Source organism: Pseudorca crassidens, chromosome 8 (assembly GCF_039906515.1).
Source record: "Pseudorca crassidens isolate mPseCra1 chromosome 8, mPseCra1.hap1, whole genome shotgun sequence".
Lineage (NCBI taxonomy): Eukaryota > Metazoa > Chordata > Mammalia > Artiodactyla > Delphinidae > Pseudorca > Pseudorca crassidens.
This window is the reverse complement of record NC_090303.1, coordinates 80,906,240-80,930,015: the sequence shown is the minus strand read 5'-3', so window position 1 is coordinate 80,930,015 and position 23,776 is coordinate 80,906,240. Positions and strand designations below refer to the sequence as shown.

At 33.2% G+C, this 23,776-nt stretch overlaps 1 protein-coding gene and 1 non-coding gene across 4 annotated transcripts in view; one reads left to right on the top strand and one right to left on the bottom strand.

Annotated features, from left to right (window-relative positions):
* The window catches only part of POT1 (protection of telomeres 1), a 79,163-nt gene that overhangs the window by 26,091 nt on the left and 29,296 nt on the right, over positions 1 to 23,776 (top strand). For all 3 annotated transcript variants that reach the window (XM_067746896.1, XM_067746894.1, XM_067746897.1), the window contains 2 exons: positions 17,062 to 17,192; positions 19,710 to 20,000. In XM_067746896.1, coding sequence (XP_067602997.1) covers positions 17,062 to 17,192; positions 19,710 to 20,000 — 422 coding nt within the window. The remainder of the gene's footprint in view (positions 1 to 17,061; positions 17,193 to 19,709; positions 20,001 to 23,776) is intronic.
* LOC137229604 (U6 spliceosomal RNA) lies at positions 20,113 to 20,219 on the bottom strand. The gene has a single exon (XR_010945761.1). It is a non-coding gene; the product is annotated as a U6 spliceosomal RNA (small nuclear RNA).

Here is a 23,776-nt window from a genome sequence, read left to right as displayed (position 1 = left end):
TTTAACCCTTTTGTAGTCCTACACCTTTATGAAAATGTGATGACAGTTATAGAGCCTGTCCTAGAAAAATTCACATGCATGCTTAAACACTTAAATATACAATATCAAAGTTCATTCCCTGCTGCCTCTGAGCCTCAGATTGCAAAATCCTGATCTGTGGTATGTTCATACTCACTTATTTGACTATTCAGTTAATGTCAAAACTACAACATACATTTTGGCTTAATGTATGGCATTTAAAACAAAATAAATGAATGCACAGTTTTGCTTTTCAGTTTGCTCATTTGTTCATTTATTCAACAAACATTTATTGAGAACTTTCTGTGTGCCAGGTGTTATATTTTATAGACATGAGACATTCAAAGATTTATGTGATTGTTTCCACCCTCAAGAAATTAAAGTCTGTAGTTAAGCAGATAACCATTATAAATCAATGATTATAATTATTCATGGTTTCACTTTGGTTTTAGTCTTTCCCCAATTTGTAAAACTCTACTTGTCCATTTTATTGTTGACTATGTAAAGCAGAATCTTCGTTGTAAAATGTACCATGCTTTTTGAATATGTGTTTTAAAGTTGAATGATGGATTTACCTTTTATACAAGATGCAGGTTGTGGGCAGGCACAGAGTTTTCCATTTCCCAAGGGCTAAAAAATGATAATATCTAGTTGAGTGAGGTAAGAATCTTCAAGTGCTTGGCTCTCTTGCTTTCAGGAATGGAGGGCATCCAGGGCACAGCTAGTCATCACTTATCTCTTTAAGGATTTGGAAAGGTGAGCTAAGCCTCTCTTCAGCACTGTTTTCCAGCTATTCTGTCCGTGCCAGTAGGAAGTAGGTTTCCACTTGGAGAAAGAAGGTGAAGAAAGATCTTTCTTCCCCTGTCACTGAACCTTTGTGTGGCTTGCTTTCTTATATTCAAGAATGACTTCTTTGATGAAGCTTGAGGCTTCTATTTGGCTTCCTGTCCATATCCTAAGAATCTGTCTCTCATGACCTTTTCCTCTAAAAATTATTAGCCTGTTTATTTAGGATGTTACCCTTATTTTTCATGAGTTTTTTAATTTGAATTATTTTCATGAATCATAAAATCAGTACTGTTTTCCCATTTTTTCTTGAAACTCGTGTTATATTCTTTTATTCATTAAATTAAAAAATGTGTTTGCTAGCCTTGTGTAGCACTGTACTGTACTTAGTTGTTTTCTATAGACTCATAGGTTGTTGTCCATAGATAAAATAACTCTCAGAGAGTTTACAAGTGAGGGAGACCCAAATGTAATCAGCTAGCTAATAGAAGGCACAGTCTTATGCTGTGACTAAAGGAATAAGCAAAGTGCTTTCCGAGTGGGAATGGAGAGATTAATGCTAACAGGGGAAAAGCTTCTAAGAGATGTAACATTTTAGCTGAACTTTAAAGGGTAAATTGGATTTTGATAGATGAGGAAGAAGAGGCCAACATTCCAGAGTTTGAAAATAGCAACAAAAGTTGTCAGATTTATAATGAAAATGTGAACTAGTGCTGTAGCAGTTGACTTAAATATAATTTTAAGCAATAGAATGTCAGCAATATATTGATGCATAATTTTATGCTCTTGTAGCAGTCTTTTTTTAGGGATCGTTATTAAGGACCTATGATACTTTTATGGTGTACATTTTGTTTATATTCTTGAAGAATTTTTTTTTTAATTCTATGTTTTATGGTTTCCATATGTGGTAAACCTGGCTTGTTCAGATTGTATTGGTTATATATGCAGTCAGCTTTATTTATATGCTATAGCTGTCATGTAGTTGGCAATTTGTCTTTGAAAGATTATGTGTTCAGAATTATTACAAATATATCTCAAGTGGCTATCAGTGGAATGCTTTGTTACATTACTTCTCAGGTCAAATGGATTCTGGTAATATTCAGGTTCACAAAAATTACTTTCGAGTTACAAGTTACTTTGATTTCCATTTGCATTGTTAGGATTTTCTTCTACTTCAGTGTATTAATTTCCCTCCCAACTTTACATATCATCAATTAAGAAAATCCAAGTATATTCTCTTCCTTATTTTTCAGTTTGTTTGTTCGTCCTTTTGCAGTGGTTTCTGGCAGCTTCTTATATATAAATGATAATCTCTTTTTTGTCATTATGTTACAGATGCTTTTCGCAGCATTTTAGTTTTGTGCTGGCAGTTTTTGAAATTTAAATCTTTAAAATGCTTGTGGAGTCATAATTTGTTTGTTTGGAAAGGCTTACCTATTAGAAGATCTGAAAACTATTATCCTATATTTCCTTAAAATTATTATTATATATTTTTTAAAACTGCATGTATTGCCTGGAATTTTGTTTTTTATGTAGTGTGCAGTGATCTCACTTTTTGTTGGTAACTGCCTTGTTTCAAAATCATTTATTAAATAATGTCATGTTTAAATCATGTATAATTTTTATACCGCTATATAAGGATCCGTGGAGCAACACCTAACAGAGAGCCTGAGGTGAATTTTCTTCTCCCAATATGTGACCTGCAATAGGTCTCCTCAAAAACAAGGAGGGCTATTTAGATGTTGCCCAATTTTTGATCATTAGGCAGAGTATTTGCTACAATCTCTACATGAATATTTGAGGATGTTTGGGTTGGTAGGATTCTTTATCCTCAATTCTGATTTACTGTGTAATAATATAGTTTGCTTGTTAATCTCAGTCTTTTTGTTTCTTCATTCATAATTTTAATATACTTTTAAGCCTTACAGAAATATATTGGGTGCATTTGCCATATACATACTGGTATCAGGATTTAAAAATATTTGAAATCAGATTAGGATTTATATGAAACTCTACCATAAGTTGTGATTTTTTTTTCCCTACAGGTAGAATAAATGGTGTCAGGTTCTTAAAGGGGGTGTGTGTGTGTGTGTGTGTGTGTGTGTGTGTGTGTGTAATATATCCCTAGTGCATTTTGTAAGATAAATGTTAAACGTACGTATTATTAATAATTTATCAGTACTTAATAGAATGAATATAAAATTCATAAAATAACATTTAATTCACTAGAGGAACTAGTTACTTGTCCTAGTGCTTGGATTTTAATGAAGAAGTATAATGAGTTTTAGCTTATAAAGGAATATGTTAGAAGTTAAAGTAGTTTGCCTCTCATTTGAACTTTTATTATTATCACTTTAAATTATTCTCCTTATTTATACATTAATCATAGTATTTTTATTTCTACAAGTGTCAGTTTTCTTTTGGAAGTATAATATGCTGTATATTTGAGATACTTATATAGCTTTTAAATTTTCCTTTAAATGAAGCTGAAGTGTAGTAGACTTAAATAAAATTATGTTATAGTAAGTTCATGTTTATATATTTATTGTGAAATTGTTTGAAAGCTCGAATGCATATAAATGCTAAGCATTGCTATATCTAGTCCAGTATATTGAAGTTCTGCTGAATATGTTATTAATTGTCCTATTTCCACAATAGATTTGATCTTTGAATAATTGAACCTGTTGCTACTTTAAAACCACATAAGGCTCTAAAGTCATGAAGAAGACTCTCTCTTTCCACTGAGAGACTAATTTCACTCCCATCTCCAGCTAGTGAAATTTTTTAATACAAAATTAAGAATAAAAAGAGTTTAGAGGTATTATAATACCTCTGTTTGTGAACCACAGAGGTTGACCCTTTTGTTCTGTAAAATTTGTATTGCCTGCATTCTTCAGGGGCATGGCCATCTAAATAATAACATTGCAGCTCTTATTTACTAAATTCTATGATGTCTTTCATATGATTATCGTTTCTGCTTTACAAAATACCCTAAGTGTGGTGTTGCATGCCTCTATTTTATAGACGTGGAAACTTGGAAGTGGCACTGGTCATGCTTTCTCCTGTTCCAAAAGGCTTTTAAACAAATCACATATTTTGCCAGTTACCAGCTCGCAGTATCATACACTGTTCAGGAATGCCACTTCTTTGTGGGCATTCCTGGCTGTTGCTCATCAATGTGAAGCTTGAAGCCCAATTTTATGAGTCTTAGAATCAGCAAAACAAATATCAGGTGGCTTAGTTGGGGAATATTCCTAGGATAATAATCTAATTGGTAGCTGTACTAGTAACTTCCTCTTTGAAATTTGAGGAGAGTTTGGTTGTGATTAAGAATAGGTTAGAATAGTTTTAGTAGTACCTAAGAGCCCAAAGAAAAGCATGAACAAGCAAGATAAATAATATCTATAAATTACATGGCACTTAAACATGTATTTAGTGCCTTAAAGCAGCTGTTTAACCAGATACTGATAGTCCCTTTTTTTAAAAACAGCTTTACTGAGATTTAATTCACATCTAATTTACTCATTTAAAGGATACAGTTCAGTAGCTTTAGTATATTCATGGGGTTGTGCATCTACCACCACAGTCAATTGTAGAACATTTTCATGTCCTCCGGAAGAAACTCTGCATCTCTTAGCTCCCAAATTCCCCGTATTCCTCCCAGCCCTAGGCAACGATTGATCTACTTTCTGTCTATAGATTGCTTATTCTAGACTATTCATATTAATGGAATCATAATATCTGATAGTTTGTGACTCATTTCTTTCACTTAGCACGCTCTCAAGGTTCATCCATGTTGTGGTATGTATCAGTACTTCATTTCTCTTTGTTACTGAAAAGTATCCCATTGCATGGATGGACCACATTTTATTTATCCATCTGTCACTTGATGGACATTTAGGTTCTTTCAAATAATGCTGCTGTGTACATTCATATATATGTTTTTGTGTGGACATCATGTTTTCATTTCTCTTAGGTATATACCTAAGAGTGGAATTGACAGTCTTTTTGAGTATTTTTTTTCTTGTAGGCCGTTTTTCTTATCAGAAATAATTGTTGAGTTGCTTTGAATATCATGATCTTTTATCTTCTATACTAAGTTCATCTTGAAATTTCTTAAATTGGTCGTGTAAATATTACTGCATTTGATGCTGGACTGTTTACATACTAGTACCATTACTTTGAAAAATTGAGTTCTTGAAAGACTAAGTATTAAATAAAGACATTGTAGTGTACTTTAGTTTCTTTTCCTATTTCAGAGTATTATGCTATTAGTCCTTTATTTCCAGTATCCTTTTTGTATGTCCACCATTAATCTAGTTTAAGAGTTGGATTTTTCCTTAAGGCACTGGATAGTGTAAAATTTAGGCTTTGCATGACAGGTAGTCTCTGTCACAACTACTCAGTTGTGCCTTATAGCATGAAAACAGCCACAGACAATGTGGAAATGAATGTGTAGCAATAAAACTTGATTTTACAGAAGTCAGCTGGCCCACAGGCCATAGTTTGCTGACCTCTGATCTCATTCATGGTTATGGTTTTTGTCACATTTTAAGAAGGATTCAGACGGTACAGCACATGTGTTTATATTTGCTCCCAAGTTACAATTAAAATGATGATTTAAAAAGATACAATTTTTAATGTCAAACCAAATGGATGAGGAGATCATAGTTAACAAAAGATATCAGCAAGACTTCATATGCTGACATTTGTATGATTGATGGTAACTGATTCAACCACGAAGAGTGAATTTCATTTTTATGGCCATGAGCAAACAACACCATACAAAAAGATCTCCATTCTGTTTGCAGTCAGTCCTCATTGCCATCCCCAGTCCTAGGCAACCGTTAACTTGCTTTCTATCTCTGTACCTTTCTGGACACTTCATATAGATAGGCTCACTTTGCTTCTGGTTTCTTTCACTTAGCATAATGATTTTGAGGTTCCATGTTATAGCATGTATCAATAGTTTATTCCTTTTTATTGATGAATATCAATATACTTTTATAGTTATTTTAAAAATTAATCTTACTGTTTTGTCTCCCTTATTTTAAACACAAACTCTGTGAAGATAAAGACCATTGCTAGTCTTAGTTGAAATTCTTACACCTAGGTGTACCATCTATGACCTATGGTTGCTCAATGCATAGAGTAAAACATAAGAGGAAAACTCCCTCAGGTGTAATTTCAGAATAACATTTATGAACTCATAAATATATCTGTCTACCTATCGCATCTGTGTGTGCATGTATATATATCTATATATTAGAACTTACATCTATCATAATATTTACGCTTCTCTTTCCTGCCTCCCATGATCTTTTTCAACATTATAAAAACATGAGTGGAAATTATGTTAACCTCACACCAGCATAATAAAGAGAGTGCTGTTATGTGTGTATTGTATAGCAAGTATCCTTGTAAACAAGTAAGATTGTAGCATATAGTATTGCCTTAGTTCAGTGATTTGCCTTCATGGCTTTTACTTTAGTATTTCAATAATAAAATTTTATACAAGTGGAAAACTGTTGATGAAGTACTGATTGGTTTAAAAACAACAACACTCTACAACATAAGCTTAAGAGAAATTTTTAGTTGTTTTACCATAGACAACTTACTCTGCTTCTCTTGCTTAATTTGTTTATCTGAAAATGGAGATAATGATGGTCATGGTCTCTCATGGAATTTGCTGTAACAATTGAAGTAACATATGCAACTGTACCTGTAATATGGTAACAGCCAGTTGCAGTAGCTATTAATAGATATGTGAATTCTTTGTAAGGTAAATATTATTTTAATTTTCAAATCTTGAATTGCATATGTAGAAAACATAGTTAGAAAATCAATGATAGATTGCCTCAGTGAAGAACAGCACTTGTTGTAATAATATACAATAGAATAGATTTCAACTTACTTTCAATAAATAAATGCCGAATTACCTCAAAAAAATAAATAAATACAAACAACAGCGCCCTAGTAGATAAAAAGGTGGTGAAGCAACTTTCATGGAGGAATTTTTTTGTGGATTATATAATTTTTTTGTGGATTATATAAATATATAAGCATGCGTGCATGCATGCTTCTTTGATTAAAGACCTTACTTAGATGAACTACCAGCTTTCCCTTATAATAAAACTCCAAGGCAATTTACACTTAATCATACTGAGGAAATTAGGTGAATTGCTGAAGATCGCAGAATGTAGGGCTTAATTTATCATTTGTTACCTTTTCTAGATTTACATCAAGTTAAATGAAGTATTACCTAAGTGTTAAAGTAGTTAAAATACTTCGTCAACAGCTTAAACATGAAGTCTTACTGAAGCTTTAAAGTCAATTCTTTTTTTTTTTTTTTTTTTTGCGGCACGCGGGCCTCTCACTGTTGTGGCCTCTCCCGTTGCGGAGCACAGGCTCCAGAGGCGCAGGCTCAGCGGCCATGGCTCATGGGCGCAGCCGCTCCGCGGCATGTGGGATCCTCCCGAACCGGGACACGAACCCGTGTCCCCTGCATCGGCAGGCGGACTGTCAACCACTGCGCCACCAGGGAAGCCCTAAAGTCAATTCTTTATCAAAGTTTAACTATGTATTTTTAGAGGTTGTTATTTAGATAAACTAAGAAAGAATACTGATTTATTAAATGTCTCTCTACGCTCCCTACCTTCCCTGCTGATACAGGCTATCAAGAAAGTAGACTTAAATTACCTCTTAGCTCTGTAACTTTATTATTAAAATATTAATTTGTAAGTTGACTCTAACGTCACAAGATGATTTTTCTTTCATTTGGGAATGAGTAAAAAATGAGGCATGGGGAAAATAAATATTTTTATCATTTTATGTAGTCATTATTGAAGGATTATTTACTTACTTGGTGAAACACTTTATGTCTTTGAAGAAGTTAAATAAAACTTACTCTAGCAGTTTGCCTTGTTAGTATTTGTTAAAATGAGTAGCTTGGTTTCCAGTTATGTCATGAATCTAATGGTAATTTGTGAAAGAACCTGAAAGCTATTTAATATTTCATTTATATTACTTCTTTATTGTCCTTGAGAGCAAATTATTGGACAGATTTTTTTAAATGCCACTTGTTTCTTGAATCTGAATTTTTGTTTCCTTCTTTTATAACTATATACATATCTAAACCCAAAAATATGTATATAAAATTTTATTTTGAAGCGCCTCATTATTTTATAGATAACCTTAGGAGACTCTGAGAATTTCCTCATGTTTAGTTATGCTATTCTGGAGAGCTTGCCTTGTAGCAGGTAGATGCTATTTTGAAGAATATTGCTACAGTAAGTCTGTCTGGGCCTGCAGCTCAGTAATTGAATTGATTGTGTGTGTGGGCATGCCTGTAAAGAAAATACTTAAGGTTAGATTTAATATACTAAGAAGTAAACTTAGGTGAGGTCATTTTAAATTCTGTTTTTTCAATCCTTGATGTTAAGAAAGTAGTTTTTTTACTTGATAGTTCTCTATATATACATCTGTGTATCTGTACATATATTTACATATAAGCATTTTTTAACAACTCAGAAATATCCATAGATAATGTGGTAGCACTAAAAGTCTTTGCTAAGAGTAGTGAAATATTTTAAGAATGCTGTTTTAATTGTTTGTAATTTGGTATGGGGAGAACAATATATGAGCAGGAAAAATAATTCCACATTATAACAGTAGTCCAAAATTAAGCTGTGGAAATAGAGCAATAAAACAAATCTGAGAAATAATGTAATACAGGGGGCTTTTATAATTTTTCAGTTTATCTTTCCAGTGTGCAGTATTTGTGAGTGCAATTTATGTACCCTTTCCCTTAGTCACTGCACCAGATGTTTATAAATACACTGCTGTAATTACTTGAATAAGGCAAAACATTTTAATTTATTGATGTGGAGTCCTAAGCTTTGTTGTGGATACTTTTGAAATGCTTTTTGGAAGAGTTAACATAACACAGAATTACAGTGGGTAGGGATATATTAATGTTACCCCACCTTCCCATCTCCCCTTCCCTGAATGAAAACACACAAAAAATTCTCTTTGGTTAAAAAATGAAAAGAATTAAGAAAAAAAGTAGGAGTTTGAAATAGAGAAACAGTGAAAAGTAGCTTATGCATTGGAGTATTTCTTATAATTATTTTATACTTTTAATTCTTTAGTTTTAGGGATATGAAATATTTTGCTTTATTTGGAAAACAGTATCAGGACTTCATAGGATTTGTGTATATGCTTGGATGTTATTACTAGTTGAAAAACAGTGAGTTTGATTTTTAGAGTGGAATGATAAACTGAATACATATTCTTTGCTTTGCAGAAATGTCATGATAAGAAAGCTCGTATTTTATGCTAAATATTTGAAAGATTTATTGTCATTTATATGTATTATATAAGTTAGATTTAAGCAAAATATTAATGGGAACATGTAACAGCCATAAAATAAGAACTTAGAAATACAAATGAATTTCTATCAACACTAGAAATAGTTTTGATCTTTTAATCATAAACAGAATGTATACACCCCAATCTCTACCACCACCTTAGCAGCTATCCATCAGTTTTTAGCTGAATCATCAGGCTTCTGATTTCCAGTATACGTGATACTTTTGAAAAACTGGTATCATCACACACAATTACCTTATATAACTGAAAAGAAGATTCATGTAGAGTTATAGATAGGAGAACACTCCAAGCTGAGAAAAGAACAAAGATCAAAACTAGGGTTTATTGATTTATTTATTATCCTTCATAGTACTGTCAATTGGTTTGGTATCAGGAAGCATCAAAATGGGATTTTACTCTTATGATTACTTTTTTCTCTCTCTCTTGTAAGTAATAACAAAGAGGGAGATAAGAAGGCAAGAAAGAGAAAGTCTAGAACAGTGGATTGCCAGGAGATAGGGTAGATAATGGGGAGACAGGAACTGCTGAAGAGAATGTCCCAAGACAACAGTGAACTGTAGTCCTGAAGAGCTGTCTGCCTCTTCATCAAGTGAGGCTGTAAGTTCTCTAGTTTTCTCAGTAATACTTCATTTAAAATAACTTGAGGATCTAATCTACATCAGCTTTTAGCAAAGCATTTTCAGTGGGAGAACTACCAATTCTGTGAAACATTCCATGAAAAAGTGGGAAATTTTGCATACTGTGTCTGGCTCTTGAGAGTCACGGTGCATTATTAACATGTTATCACCTCTGAAAAGATTTAATAAAGGAATCTGTTTAACTTTACTTTTAACATAATTTTACTTGGAATTACTTGAACATGGAACCCTTTTTAATGTACTCTGATTCTTGTCTGCTGAAACTATTGTCTATAGAATCAAGCTTAGAGATTATCGACCTAGATTAAAGTTGATAGAGCTTCACTTTCAAGCAATTCATTTTCCATTTTTTTTTTTAACCTTTATTTATTGTGAACAGGCAAGGGGTAGGACCAATTCTTACTTCTTCGCAATTTTGATTATCGTAGAATTGCAAGGGACTGTCTCTGTAGTGATCTATATAAAATGTAGTACTTTATGAATTTTCACTTTCAGAAAGTATAATATTGTTGATGTCCTAAATCAGTGCTGCTTAAGCTTTTTATATTCCTAAAAATTATCAGGATCTCAAGGAGCGTATATTTTTATGGATCACAGTTATAGATATTTAAACATACTGGAAATTGAAAGTGAAAAACTAACATTTAATGACATTTAATAATTCATTTAAACCAAAAATAGTCTATTGTAAAACATAAGTAACTAATGAAAAATGTATTTTCCTAAACTATGAAGTGTGGTATTGTTTCACATTTTTGATGATATTTTTATCTTTAAAAAATAATGAAAGTAGCAGGATTCTCTTATCCCTTCAGTCTGTTACAACATGTTATTTCAGTTGAGATACATAAAAATTTCTAGCTTCACACAGCTATGTAGTTGGAAAAGGGAAGAGGACTTTTATAAAAGTCTTCAGGTAATTTTGGATATTCTTTGATAACCTTCTTAAAGGTTGGTTACAGTGAGGAATCTGAAACCATAGCAGTGAACGTCATATTCTATTGAATTAAAATCCATTGATCCATCTTGCAGTTTGAATGGATCTTTAAATCATCCATGATTTGTAGTGCATAGGTCATTTAAAAAAAAACATTTCCTGATGTATGCAGATCTTCTATATGTTGACCCATTTCATTGTACAGTATCATACAGTACCAAAATATAACAGTTATTTCTGTCACCAGTCAATTTTATCAGAAAAGTCTTTGACGCAAGAGGGAGGAGATCTGGGGATGTATGTATATGTATAGCTGATTCACTTTGTTATACAGCAGAAACTAACACCATTGTAAAGCAACTATACTCCAATAAAGATGTTAAAAATAAAATTAAATTAAATTTTAAAAAGTCTTTGAATATTGAGAAACCATCAATATCATGGTAGAAGGTGGAACTTTTCCAATGTTGTAATTTTAGCCTAAAAACTTTGGTTTTATCATTGGCAAAAAAATGCCAGTTTTCTTTGAACTGAAAGATTAATTCCATTCATTTTTGTAAAAACATCTGACAAATACCAGAGCTTGAATAACTAAAATTTTTCCGTCAGTCATCCTTTTAAATAAAAATGCTGTACCATGAAAAGAATGTGGATAGTGTAACTCATAAACAATCACACAAGTGTTTTTCCTTAAGATGACCATCATACTTTGGTAAGCAGTTGAAATATTTTGCTTCCCATTTCACCACGTAAAATATTAAAAAGACATGTACTCAAGGATCAAATATAAGAAATTTTTAATGCTTCATCAAGAATGGCCTTATTCTTTAGTAAAACTTTTGTGGTTTTTCTTCTAATGTTAGTGTGTGTTGGTGAAGGATACAGTGACCACTACTACAGTTTGAGGCTACTGCCTTGATTCTTGCCAAGACACCAGCAGTTTTACTCACCATTGCTTCTATACCATCAGTCCGAAGGTCAACACAATTGAAAAGGCAAATAACATCTTAATATTACTATGAAAATAGGTTTGAATTTATGGACCCCATAAACATATCTTGGAGCCCCCCAGTGGTTTGCAGAGCAAACTTTGAGAACTGTTACCCTACAGGAACTTGAACATTTCTTCAAGCTGACACAGTGAGCTTCTTTATCCTAATTTTTTTTTTTTTTTTTTTTTTTTTGCGGTACACGGGCCTCTCACTGTTGTGGCCTCTCCCATTGCGGAGCACAGGCTCCGGATGCGCAGGCTCAGCGGCCATGGCTCACGGGCCCAGCCGCTCCGCGGCATGTGGGATCTTCCCGGACCTGTGTCCCCTGCATCGGCAGGCGGACTCTCAACCACTGCGCCAACAGGGAAGCCCTATCCTAATTTTTAAGTGAGGTATTAGATCTTCTTGGCCCTTGATTACCATTTTGATCCTTAAAATTGTTCTATATTATCTTGTAATTTTTGAATAGGTGGTTAGTGCTATATTCCACCTTATAGCTTTTTCAGAAACTCTTTGTGTTCCAAATGAAATTTCTCTTGAGGACCAGATGCTCTTGTTAACTACAAGATATTTCTCTGTGGAAGGTTGATAGCACCATATCTAAAAACAACTCATTGAGATTCCAGTGGAAATTAAAATTGGAATTCCTTTGCAATCCCTTACATCTATACTTTTGATTTTATGTTCTGACTGTGATCCGTTTGGCACTGTATCTTGGCAAAGTATCTTCATGTACTTCGTTAAGACAGATTCTAAAATCATGTCTGTGTTCATTAGAAAAAAATGTTATGATTAATTATCAGTAATAGAAATGCTGCTGTTGCTACTGCTGCTGCTACTACCACCACTGGCCACCTCTTACACATAGCATTTAACCATGTTCTAGGTGCTATTTTAAATACTTTACATGTAATTACTTATTTAATTTTAACAATCATATGAGGTGAATAGTATTATTTTCCCCGTTTTTTAGGTAAGGAATTTGAGGCATAAAGAGGCTAAATGATTTTCAGTATCTGCAGTAGGCTTCAGAGAGGGAGAATTTTTGCAAGTACTGTATATTTGCTGTAGGTAATGACATGCATTAATTTAGTAAAGATGGTTGATCAGCTACTATGTGTTATAGATGCTGTGAACTGTGAAGACGTAATACTAAATCTGGAAGCCTATTTCTGTGTTTTCTGATTAAAGAGTGTCTACTTTCCTTCTGTCATTCTTCAGAAATCTTCTATATACAATCACTGTTCTGAAAATTATTTACTATGTACACATATATCTTTGTTACACAATAAATATATGTAATTTATTTCATGACACATTGGGTGTTTTCCTACAGTTAAGTTATTATTTAAATTAGAAACTTTCTTAAGCAACTTCTTATCTAATTTGACAATGAACAAATGTTCTACACTCCATCTGTAAAACGCCGTTACTGATGCTTTTGTCATCCTAAGCTTTCACAACTAGGAATTGGTGACTGGGAGTTGCCTAGCCCTGATGCTCTGGCTCATTTCTGCTCCCACTAGTGGAACTGTATTCTCAAAAGAATTGCATTCTTACAATTTGGTTCCCAAATCTCTTTCTACTCCTTTTACTTGTTATTCTAATTAAGTAATTTCATTAAATCTGATATAACCAACTGAATATGAATGTGAAAAGATTTTTTTTTGGAAAACTTAAGTTGAATGCTTTGTAAAGATAATAAACCAGTGGTGGGATGGATTTGGCTGTGGGCCATAGTTTGCCAGCTCCTGATTTATAGTACTGTGCTCTCTCCTTTGTCCTCTTACACTCACAATTCAGTTAACTCCTCTTTAAGTAGCCTTAAACATACATCTTCTTTTACTGCTTTTGTCTTTCCACTAGGATTTAACTCTTGTTCAGCTACCTCAGGAGATACTCTTTTTTGTCTCCTTTTCTTCTTTTCTTCTTTCAGCTTATGAGTCAAAAAATAATTATTACAAAGAATGTACAAATGCATATAAACCTCATAAGAATGAATTATTGTAGAATCTTTCTATGATGTTCGTGGGGTTTCTGTGATGCCTCTGGAGTAAATTATAGTTGAAGTTTCATTATAATGATATGTTATTCTTCAGTAACGAACTCTCCTTTAGTATGTTTCAAGATAAATGCATGAAATAGTAAATAATATAGAGTTAAGATTCAGTATAATTTTACCTACTTAGGAAAACTCTCAACCTCCATCACAGTTTTAAGCGTAATATTTTACTTTCTTTGGGATTGTTGTTGATGTTTAAAAAAGCGTGCAACATGCAGACAGTGTGGTGTTCTGGTTAAATGAAGAAACAGGAGTCAGATATGCTGAGTTATATGTGACCTATAAGACATTCACACTTGGATACCTTGCCTGGACTTTTTAAGAAACTAAGTTCTCTCGTTTGTAAACTGTTACATACAACTATCTAAGAATTCAGGGAGATAATGCATATAAATTGCTTAGCACACTACCTGTCATACAGTAAGCCCTCAGTAATTGCTGACTGCTAAATAATGTAGTTTCCCCCTAGTTATAGGCCTGGGAATAAGATACCTTGCTAACATAAGTACTGTATTTTTGTTTTGTTTTCTGTCTGAGAAGTAAAGTGGATTATTCCATTTCTGTAAATTAATTTAGAATATTGACATTTTGTACATTATTAATTATTATTTGATAACCCCAAACTGTATTTAGGACTGTAAATACCTTTTACCAAAATATATTCTTTAACATTAAACATAATTTCAGACTCTGATTAAACTTCAGTCATGGTATGAAATTTAATTTAAGGTCTCATGTGTTTCATTAGATTAGTGATCTCTTTGCCCTTGTGTTTAGTCTGTCATGATATTATATGAAACTTAAAACCTTCAGAGCATTTGTATTTTATTCAAAGTACATTCATCATTATCCATGATATCTAACGTGCTGCTATACCTGTCTTTGCATTCAGCTTCTGATCCATCTAATTTTCTTCTCCGTGACTATTGGCAAAAAAAATTTCAGTTCTGAATTCTTAAGGCTGAAGAAGAAACTTCAAAGATAGTTTTCAAACCTGGTTTATATCTTCTTGAAAGGTGTTATAACACATTGAGCAGTGCAGTGCAATAGGGATGATTAATTTCACTCTTGCATCATTCCTCTAGGCAAGTTTCTCATTTTCTCATTTTAAAAATTAATTTACTCTTTTTTAAGCATAGGTAGGAATAATGATGAAATAATTTATAGGATAATGAAATAGCAAAATATTTTGAGATAAAGGAAAATAGATGACTAAGATTCCGTAATGTATCTTAGATTTATAAAAGGGTGCAGTAGAGCCGTATGATCATTACAAGAAGAATGTGTCTTATTCTATTAAAAAATAAGTAAAATTTATCTTTAATCTTTGGAAGACTTCTAAGAAAGAAAAATGTCCTGAAATAACACTCCTTACAAATAGTTAAAACTACTGAAAATGGAAACTCCAAAACTAAAATTGGGTCCAGTAGATCCTGTATATCAAGAGACGAGGATGTAATATCTTTTTACTCTTTTTGAAGATGCTTATTAAGGTTTTGTTCTTAAAGTTTTTTTATGTTCTCTGAATTATTGTCCCCTCCTCACAGAATCAGTTTTCTCTTTCTCCTCTTGCCCTCCATTCCTCTCCCCTCTCCTTTCCTCTCTCCCCACTTCCCCCATTCCTTCCCCCTTTCTCTCCACTCATCTCTTCTCCACCACTCCCTCCCCTCCCCAGTGTCCTTCCTTCTTTCTTTCCTTCCTTCCTTCCTTCCTTCCTTCCTTCCTTCCTTCCCTCCTTCCTTCCTTCCTTCCTTCCTTCCTTCCTTCCTTCCTTCCTTCCTTCCTTCCTTCCTTCCTTCTATCCGTTATTGTTCTGTGTCTGGTAATGGCTTACTGTTTACAAATTTACAAATGTAGCTATGGTTTATTTTAGGTTGTAGACATTTGTTTGCTTTGTATATAATGAGTTTGTTTTTTCAACTTGATCTCTTTTTTTGAATTGGAAATCTCACAGAGACAAATAGTACTTACATAGGGCACATTGATTGAAAGTGTCAGTCTAAGGTGGGTGGGAAGAGAGCCTTCTGACTGTAGACCCCCTAATGTGATAATGCAGATGGATTTATTCTGGGTGCTAACACCCTCATTAGTAGCCTTACCACTTCCTGGTCTAGCAGTGAAACTTCCTTGGAAAGCAGCCTGTGTTGCAGGAAGGGGTTGGTGTTAAACACTGAGATACCCTACCTGCCTACCTGGAGTTATTTTCAAGGGGAGTGAGGGTTAGGATGGGTGCTCATTGAAACAGTTGTCCTATGTGTAAACTTTTCATGAGCCCTGATTTTGGCTCTATTTTTCACTGTCACCCTTAATCCCAATGGCTGCCATCTTTGCTGTAGCTACTTTGGAGTATCTTCCGGATGCATCCTCCTCTGTCCATTTGATCCCTTAACCATTTACTTTCCCAACTTCCCGAAATATGTTGATATCGTCTCTCCCTCTCCTTCACTCCCCTCTCCTCTCCCTTCACTGTTCTGGGTTTATCCTTTTCTATGGCTATACTGCCTTGAGTATATTACTGAGAAGGAAGGAAGCCAAGGCACACTCTCAGTGTGCAATTTTCTGAAACTACAGTTTTTGCTGCCACCAGTGATTGAAGTTACTTGTTTTCATAGCAACCCAACTATCACTAAATTTGCTGGGGGTTTTTTGCCAGCTTAAATTATATAAAATTGCTCTCGTTCTAATGTGTAACCTTTTATAGGTAACCAGCAAATCATCATTTTCCCTTTTGAGTTGTTCTCATATAGTTTTCTATGAGTTGTTTGTTCATTTGACTTTCATATTTACTGTAAAATCTGGGTTTTATAACCAGTTTTCATAGTATCTTTATGCAGTATATTGACTCTTCATCACATTTGCTGCAAATATCTTCTAGTTTTTTGTTTTCACTCTAAATTTAATTATGTTTATTTTAGAAATTATATTATTTGAATATGTTTATCTGCTTCATGGTTTCTAAACTTTGAGGTAATAAAGTTATTACACCTCCAGACAATTTATAAGTACGGTTTTTATTTTTGTTTCATTAAACTTTCTAAAATGAATTTTTGTGGAACACTTTTGCAAAATAATTTGGCAGTGCATTTTGAGAGACAAGAAAATTTCTTTATGTTTTGATCCTATTCTTAGAAGACTTGATTAAAGGGTAGAATAATGTTTGGTGTTTTGAACTCAGTATTATTTTGTCAAATGCTTTGAAATACGAAAAGTCAGGTGAAATATTTTTGTGTTTTCCAGATTATTGCTCAGTTGTAACAATTGTGGACCAGACACATGTAAAGTTAACCTGCCTGTTCTTTAGTGGAAATTATGAAGCCCTTCCAATGATTTATAAAAATGGAGATATTGTTCGCTTTCACAGGCTGAAGGTATAATTCATACTGTTTAGAACTTATATTTGTTTGAAGACAACGCTGTATTGCTCACTAAAACTAGTTACACTAATTATGTGGTTGCTTTGTTAGAACATGACGTCAGGCATTTCAAGCGGCAAGAAGAAATGTAAATAGTATCAGACTTCAAATGATTTATATTAGGAAACCTCTTCATTTGAGCAAACTACCTGACATCCTTCCACAGAAATGCGTTAGCTGCCGCAATTCCGACTAGTTGCATTCCGTTAGAAAACATTTAATAAAAAGGTAGAGCTATTAAATAGTATGTAATTTTTAAAAAATCAGCTTTTTAACCCTTTAATATTTTCAGTCTTTTAGGTTTTAAACATTTCAGTCCCTTCATAGTTTGCTTTTGTTACATGGGTTTTCACGCAACCCCTTCACTATCTTGGTTGTCTTTTCTTCTATTGCTTCAGTTTATCTGTGGTCCTCATGGTCACTGATGCTCATATATGAGTGCAATAGTCCAGATGTCTTCTAGTCTTAAGATATGGTGGGAAACAACTCTCTTGCTCTATTAATGCCTTTTCCCTGAGAATAGAAGAATATTGGAGAACATTTGCTTAAAGATAAAGAGAACTAGAAATATTACTATTGTAGCACTATATTACAGGCTTATCCAAACTTCAAAAAAATAGCTTATTTCTCACACACTGCTGTTTCCTGTAGTACAGTTGACCCTGAACAGCACAGTTCTGAACTGCTTGGGTCCACTGATGTGCAGATTCTTTTCAGTAGTAAACAGTGCAGTACTACAGGGTCCCACGGTTAGTTGAATCCATAGATGCTGAACTGAGGATAGAGGGCCGACTGTTAAGTTATAAGGGGATTTTCAACTGCACAAATGGTCGGTGCCCCTAACGCCCGTGTTCAGGGGCCAACTGTATTTGTAATTCTTGCTATTGTTTAACTGAAGTAAAATATACATCTCTCTTTTCACAGTATTAGCATGCTCATGTTACTAACACTCTAGAAACGTCCTTTGTACCCCTACCTGGGGTTGTCATTCACACTCCCCCCTGCCAAGAGTAAATAATCTCACAACTTGTAACAACATATATAGTTTCTTATGTATTTGTTCTTTATATAAAGGAAATACACTATAGTTTTTTGGGGGGGTTTTGTTTTTGTTTTTTTTTTAGTTTCTGGCTTATGCTTGTATGAGTCAACTGTACTATTACATATAGTTTTACTTTGTTCATTTTCACTGCTAAATGGTATTTTCTGTCCAGCCAGTGTTTGAATACACCAGAATTTATATATTTATTCTGTTGGTCGTTTAGGTAGTTTTCAGTTTGAGGTTATTATGCTGCTATAAACAGGCTAGTACATACCTTTTACTGAATATATATAATTATATGTAATATAATGTATACATTTATATGTAATTATAATATATATTACATATTATATATTGTATAATGCATAGATATGTATGCATTTCTGTTGATTGTATACCAAGGAGTGTGGTTCGTGAGTTCAGGGTTGTGCATATATTAGCCTTTAGTTTTCCAAAGTGTTTTTTACCAACTTACACTCCCATTAGAGATATAAGAGAATTCCAAATCTCTTCAGAGAACCAGTTTTTAGCTTTGATTTTCTCTATTGTATGTTTCTATTTCTCTTACCTTGATTATGTTTTCTTTCCACTTTCCTTGGATTTCCTTGGATTTCTTTGTGCAGCTTCTTGAGATAGAAGCCTAAATTTCTGATTTTTAACCTTTCTTCTTTTGTAAAATATTCACTTATTTCTGTAAATTTTTCTCTATGTATTGAATACTACTTTAGTTATATCCAACAAGTTTTAGCACATCACAGCTTAAGTATCCTTCAGTTCAATATATTTTCTAATTTCCAATAAATATATAAATACATTTATTAATATCAGACAGTATTACAGGAGACTAAAGGAGGTATTTCATAAGTTCAAAAGGGTTGCTTTATGAAGAAGATATAACAGTCATAAATGCATGTGCATCTAATAACTGAGCCTTGAAATTCAGAAAGCCAATGTTTTTAAGACATATCCCAGCTGTCTCAGTCAGACTGATGAGCCCTTAGCCTCAGCTGCATTTTACTCACTTCAAACTCTTATATTTTAAGTGTTCTAGTTTTCCCTATAATATTCATAAATAACTGTTACTTATTATCCTTTTATGAATTATACCTTAATAAAAAAACTAATAAATGTTTTGTTAGTAAAACTGCAAGCCTGATAGTATTAGGGAGGCTGCCACCTAGCTCTTTAAAAAATAAAAATAATCTTGTATAGTGTTTTACGGTTTACATGGTGCTTGTGGATTTTGATATAGCCCAGTAGATTTTATAATTTCATATGCTAATTAAATGAAATATTTAAAGAATTATGTCCTCTATTAACTATGCTGGCAGGATTTTATAATCTCACAAGTGTTTCCAGTTCCTAGGTTCTGGATCAGTAAACCTGTTTTGTTTGTTTCTGTTTTGTTTTCTACTTTGCCACTTTCTTAGATCCAAGTATATAAAAAGGAGACTCAGGGTATCACCAGCTCTGGCTTTGCGTCTGTAACATTTGAGGGAACTTTGGGAGCTCCTATCATACCTCGTACTTCAAGCAAGTGTTTTAACTTCACCGCTGAGGACCACAAAATGGTAGAAGCGTTACGTGTTTGGGCATCTACTCATATTTCACCTTCTTCAACATTAGTGAAATTGTGTGATGTCCAGCCAATGCAGTATTTTGACCTGACTTGTCAGCTCTTGGGCAAAGCAGAAGTGGATGGAGCATCATTTCTTCTAAAGGTAGATTTTTTTAAAATTTATTTATGTATTTATTTTATCAGTTTAATCATTTTTTTACATCTTTATTGGAGTATAATTGCTTTACAATGGTGTGTTAGTTTCTGCTTTATAAAAAAATATGGAACGCTTCACGAATTTGCGTGTCCTCCTTACACAGGGGCCATGCTAATCTTCTCTGTATCGTTCCAATTTTAGTATGTGTGCTGCCAAAGCGAGCACAGGTAGATATTTTTAAATACTGGAAATTGTTTTGTAAGTTACCATGACCTATAAGCCTGTAAAGAGCTTATATTTTCAGCATTCTGGTGGAATAAATATGCATACTGTGTACTAAGAACTTAAAATCTAACCATTTTTAATGAGCCTGTAATTTCTATGCAACTTTACTCTTGAACTTCTCTTCTTTATCCTGTATTTCTAGAGAAAAATAGTATTACCAGATCTACATTTTAAATATAGTGTTGTTTATATTGTGTTTATATATTTCTTATTAGTACTAGCAAAATGAGTTGTTTTCTATTACTATTTTTAAGTTGCAGCTCAAAAAATGCATATTTCTGTTTCCCTATCAAGATGTAGCCTTCCTTCTCACTCCTTTGCCTTCTTCTTGGCCCATTGATGTTGGGTTCTCTTCCCATGTTATTTCACTGTCTGCTTCATAGGTAGATGATGGATGGTTTTGAAGTGTTTATTTTTCTTGTTATATTTTATTTTGTTCTTAAATCTGTAGAAAAAAAAAGTGACATAAGACCCATCTAATCTTTGTTTACACCTATCCCAATTTATTCATGAATAGCTTCTGGAGAGGACAGTTTTCTGATACCATCCTCACCTACCTAGCCTAGGCAGGATGCATTTAAACAAACACTGCTTCAGCCCTGCTTCTCTGGTTCTTTAGCTTCTGACTCTTTGGAACGATGGAACAGGAAATGGAGTACAGTGGCCCTTGGACAAATACTGGGGTTTAGCATTATTATCAGTTATACCTTGCCCATATTAAAGAATAGTGAAGATAGAAATTATTGAATAAAATACAAAGTTTTTGAAGTTGAAAATAGCACATATTTATATACACACGAAATACTCTGAAAAAGTAAATGCATGCTATAAAAAAACATAAATAAGTTAAGTGTGACAAAATTGAAGCTAAAGCAACATAAAATCATCCAAACAAAATGAGGAGGTCAGCCAGTCATACTTTATGCCCAAAGTGACATATTTAACAAATGAGTGTTTGCTAATCACTGAACACTTCCAATGTCAACAAATCAGCTGTGCAGAGAAGTATTCTCCACCTTTTGGCTGCTGTATTGAGCGTAAATTCTTAAATTCTGAGATAAAACCTGCCACCTTTTAGCTGACGTAGCTGAATCTACATTTTCCTTCTAAAGCAAGAAAACATGCCTGCATCCCATTTTTATAGATAGCCTTTTTGGATAAATAAAAACAGCTTTCATGTAGATATTATTTTAAAATACAGCATTCAGAAGTGAATGTAAGAAATTACATTAGTAAGACTTTCTTGAGGACAGTTTAAAAGAAATCTCAAAAGTCTCTCTATGCTATTCATCTCAAACTCTATTTTCATAAATTTATTTTATAGTAATAATTTAAAATGTGGAAAAATGCCTTTAAAGGAATATTTATCCTTATATTTCTTGCAGTAACAAAAATCAGAAAAAACTCGCATACTAGCAATAGAGAATTTTGTGAATTATTTATGTGTTGTGGAATACTGTGTGGCTATAAAATGACATTGTAGACATACTTATTGATATAGAAATTCACAATATTCTCTTTAGTGATTAATGTGCTTTCATTTATATACTAAAAATGTATTATATGCATAGCAAAAAATATATTGAGAGGACTATATAGCAATATTTTGCTCATTTTATCTATGGGAAGTCAAATTTTAAGTGATTTTTTTTCTGAAATTGGTTTTCCTATCCCAAACTATGAATAATTTTTTAAAATTTTGTTTTGAAAACAGAAGGAGCCAGACCTTACTCCAAATGAGTTCTGGTCAGCATGGAATATAGTGTAGTTATTTCCTGTCTCAACTGAGATATGATGCTAATATTGGTCTCTTTATTAGTAACTACAATACATTCATTTTAATTATTCTAGCAGATATGATTCCCCCACATACTGTTGTTTCTAAAAGAAGTTAATTTTAATTATAGGTTATTAAGACTATAATGTTGATAAGAAGAGATTAAAGGCTATGGTTGGGGGTATACTCAAAGATAAACTTTAGAACCTTAAATGTCTTCATGAACAAAGAAAGAAAAAAAAGTATAGCATATCAGAATAATCTTTCAAGTCAAGAAATTGAAAAATTAACAAACAATTATAGAAAGTTTGAGGTAGTATTTTAATAAGTTATTTAATTTTGGGATAGGTAATTTTAACATTGCCCAGAAATTTAAAAGATGTTTTAAAGTGATATATAGTAAAAAAATTTCTCTCCTTGACTTCCTCTCTTGTCCCCGTGCTGCTATAATAATAAAAATAACATTAACATTTCAAATTGGCAAAGGATTGTTAAATGGTGATTGTTATCTATTTGGAAAAAAGAATTAGATCTGTATAAAATATGCAGATACCTAACAGATTGAGTTTTGATACAAGATTACAAAAGTTCCTGAATTTCAACACAAGGTCTGACTTATACTCTACTCTCTCAACCCCTCCTTCAGAAGACTCACGGATTGGTCTGTAAAGCCATTTTAAAGTCTCAAAAACATGTACACAAAATGAAAGAACAAATTCCAAGTGAAGAAAAATGCGACATAATGTTACTACTCCCAAAGTGATTGTCCTGGTTCTTTGAATAATTTAGGAAACAGAGTGAGTGACACAAACTCATGATTGTTTATTTACAACTTAGCACTGTCACCAACATTATTCAGTACTTTCTCTGTAATCTGACCCTGGCAGATACCTGTGCAGATATGCGGTGTTTTCCATAAAATAGGCAGAAGACCTAAATAGACATTTCTCCAAAGAAGACTTACAGATAGCCAACAGGCACATGAAAAGATGCTCAACATCACTAATTATTAAAGAAATGCAAATTAAAACTACAGTGAGGTACTGCCTCAGACTGGTCAGAATGGCCATCATTAAAAAGTCTACAAATAACAAGTGCTAGAGAGGGTGTGGAGAAAGGGGAACCTCCTACATTGTTGTTAAGAATGTAAATTGGTGCAGCCCCTATGGAGAACAGTATGGAGGTTCCTTAAAAAACTGAAAATAGAGTTCACATGATCCAGCAATCCTATTCCTGGGCATATATCTGGAAAAGACAAAAACTCTAATTTGAAAAGATACATCCAATTTTCATAGCAGCACTATTTATAATAGCCAAGACATGGAAGCAACCTAAATGTCTATTAATGGATAAAGAATATGTGGTGTATATATACAGTGGAATATTACTCAGCCATAAAAAAAGAATGAAATAATGCCATTTGCAGCAACATGGATGGCCCTTGAAATTATAGTAATAGTGAAGTAAGTCAGAGAAAGGCAAACATCATATGATATCACTTATATGTGGAATCTAAGCAAATGATACAAATGAAGTTATTTACAAAACAGAAATAGATTCACAGATATGGAAAACAAATTTACGGTTACCAAAAGGGAAAGGATGGGGGTAAGGATAAATTAGGAGTTTGGGATTAACAGATACACACGACTGTATATAAAATAGATAAGCAACAAGGACCTATGTATAGCACAGGGAACTATATTCAATATCTTGTGAT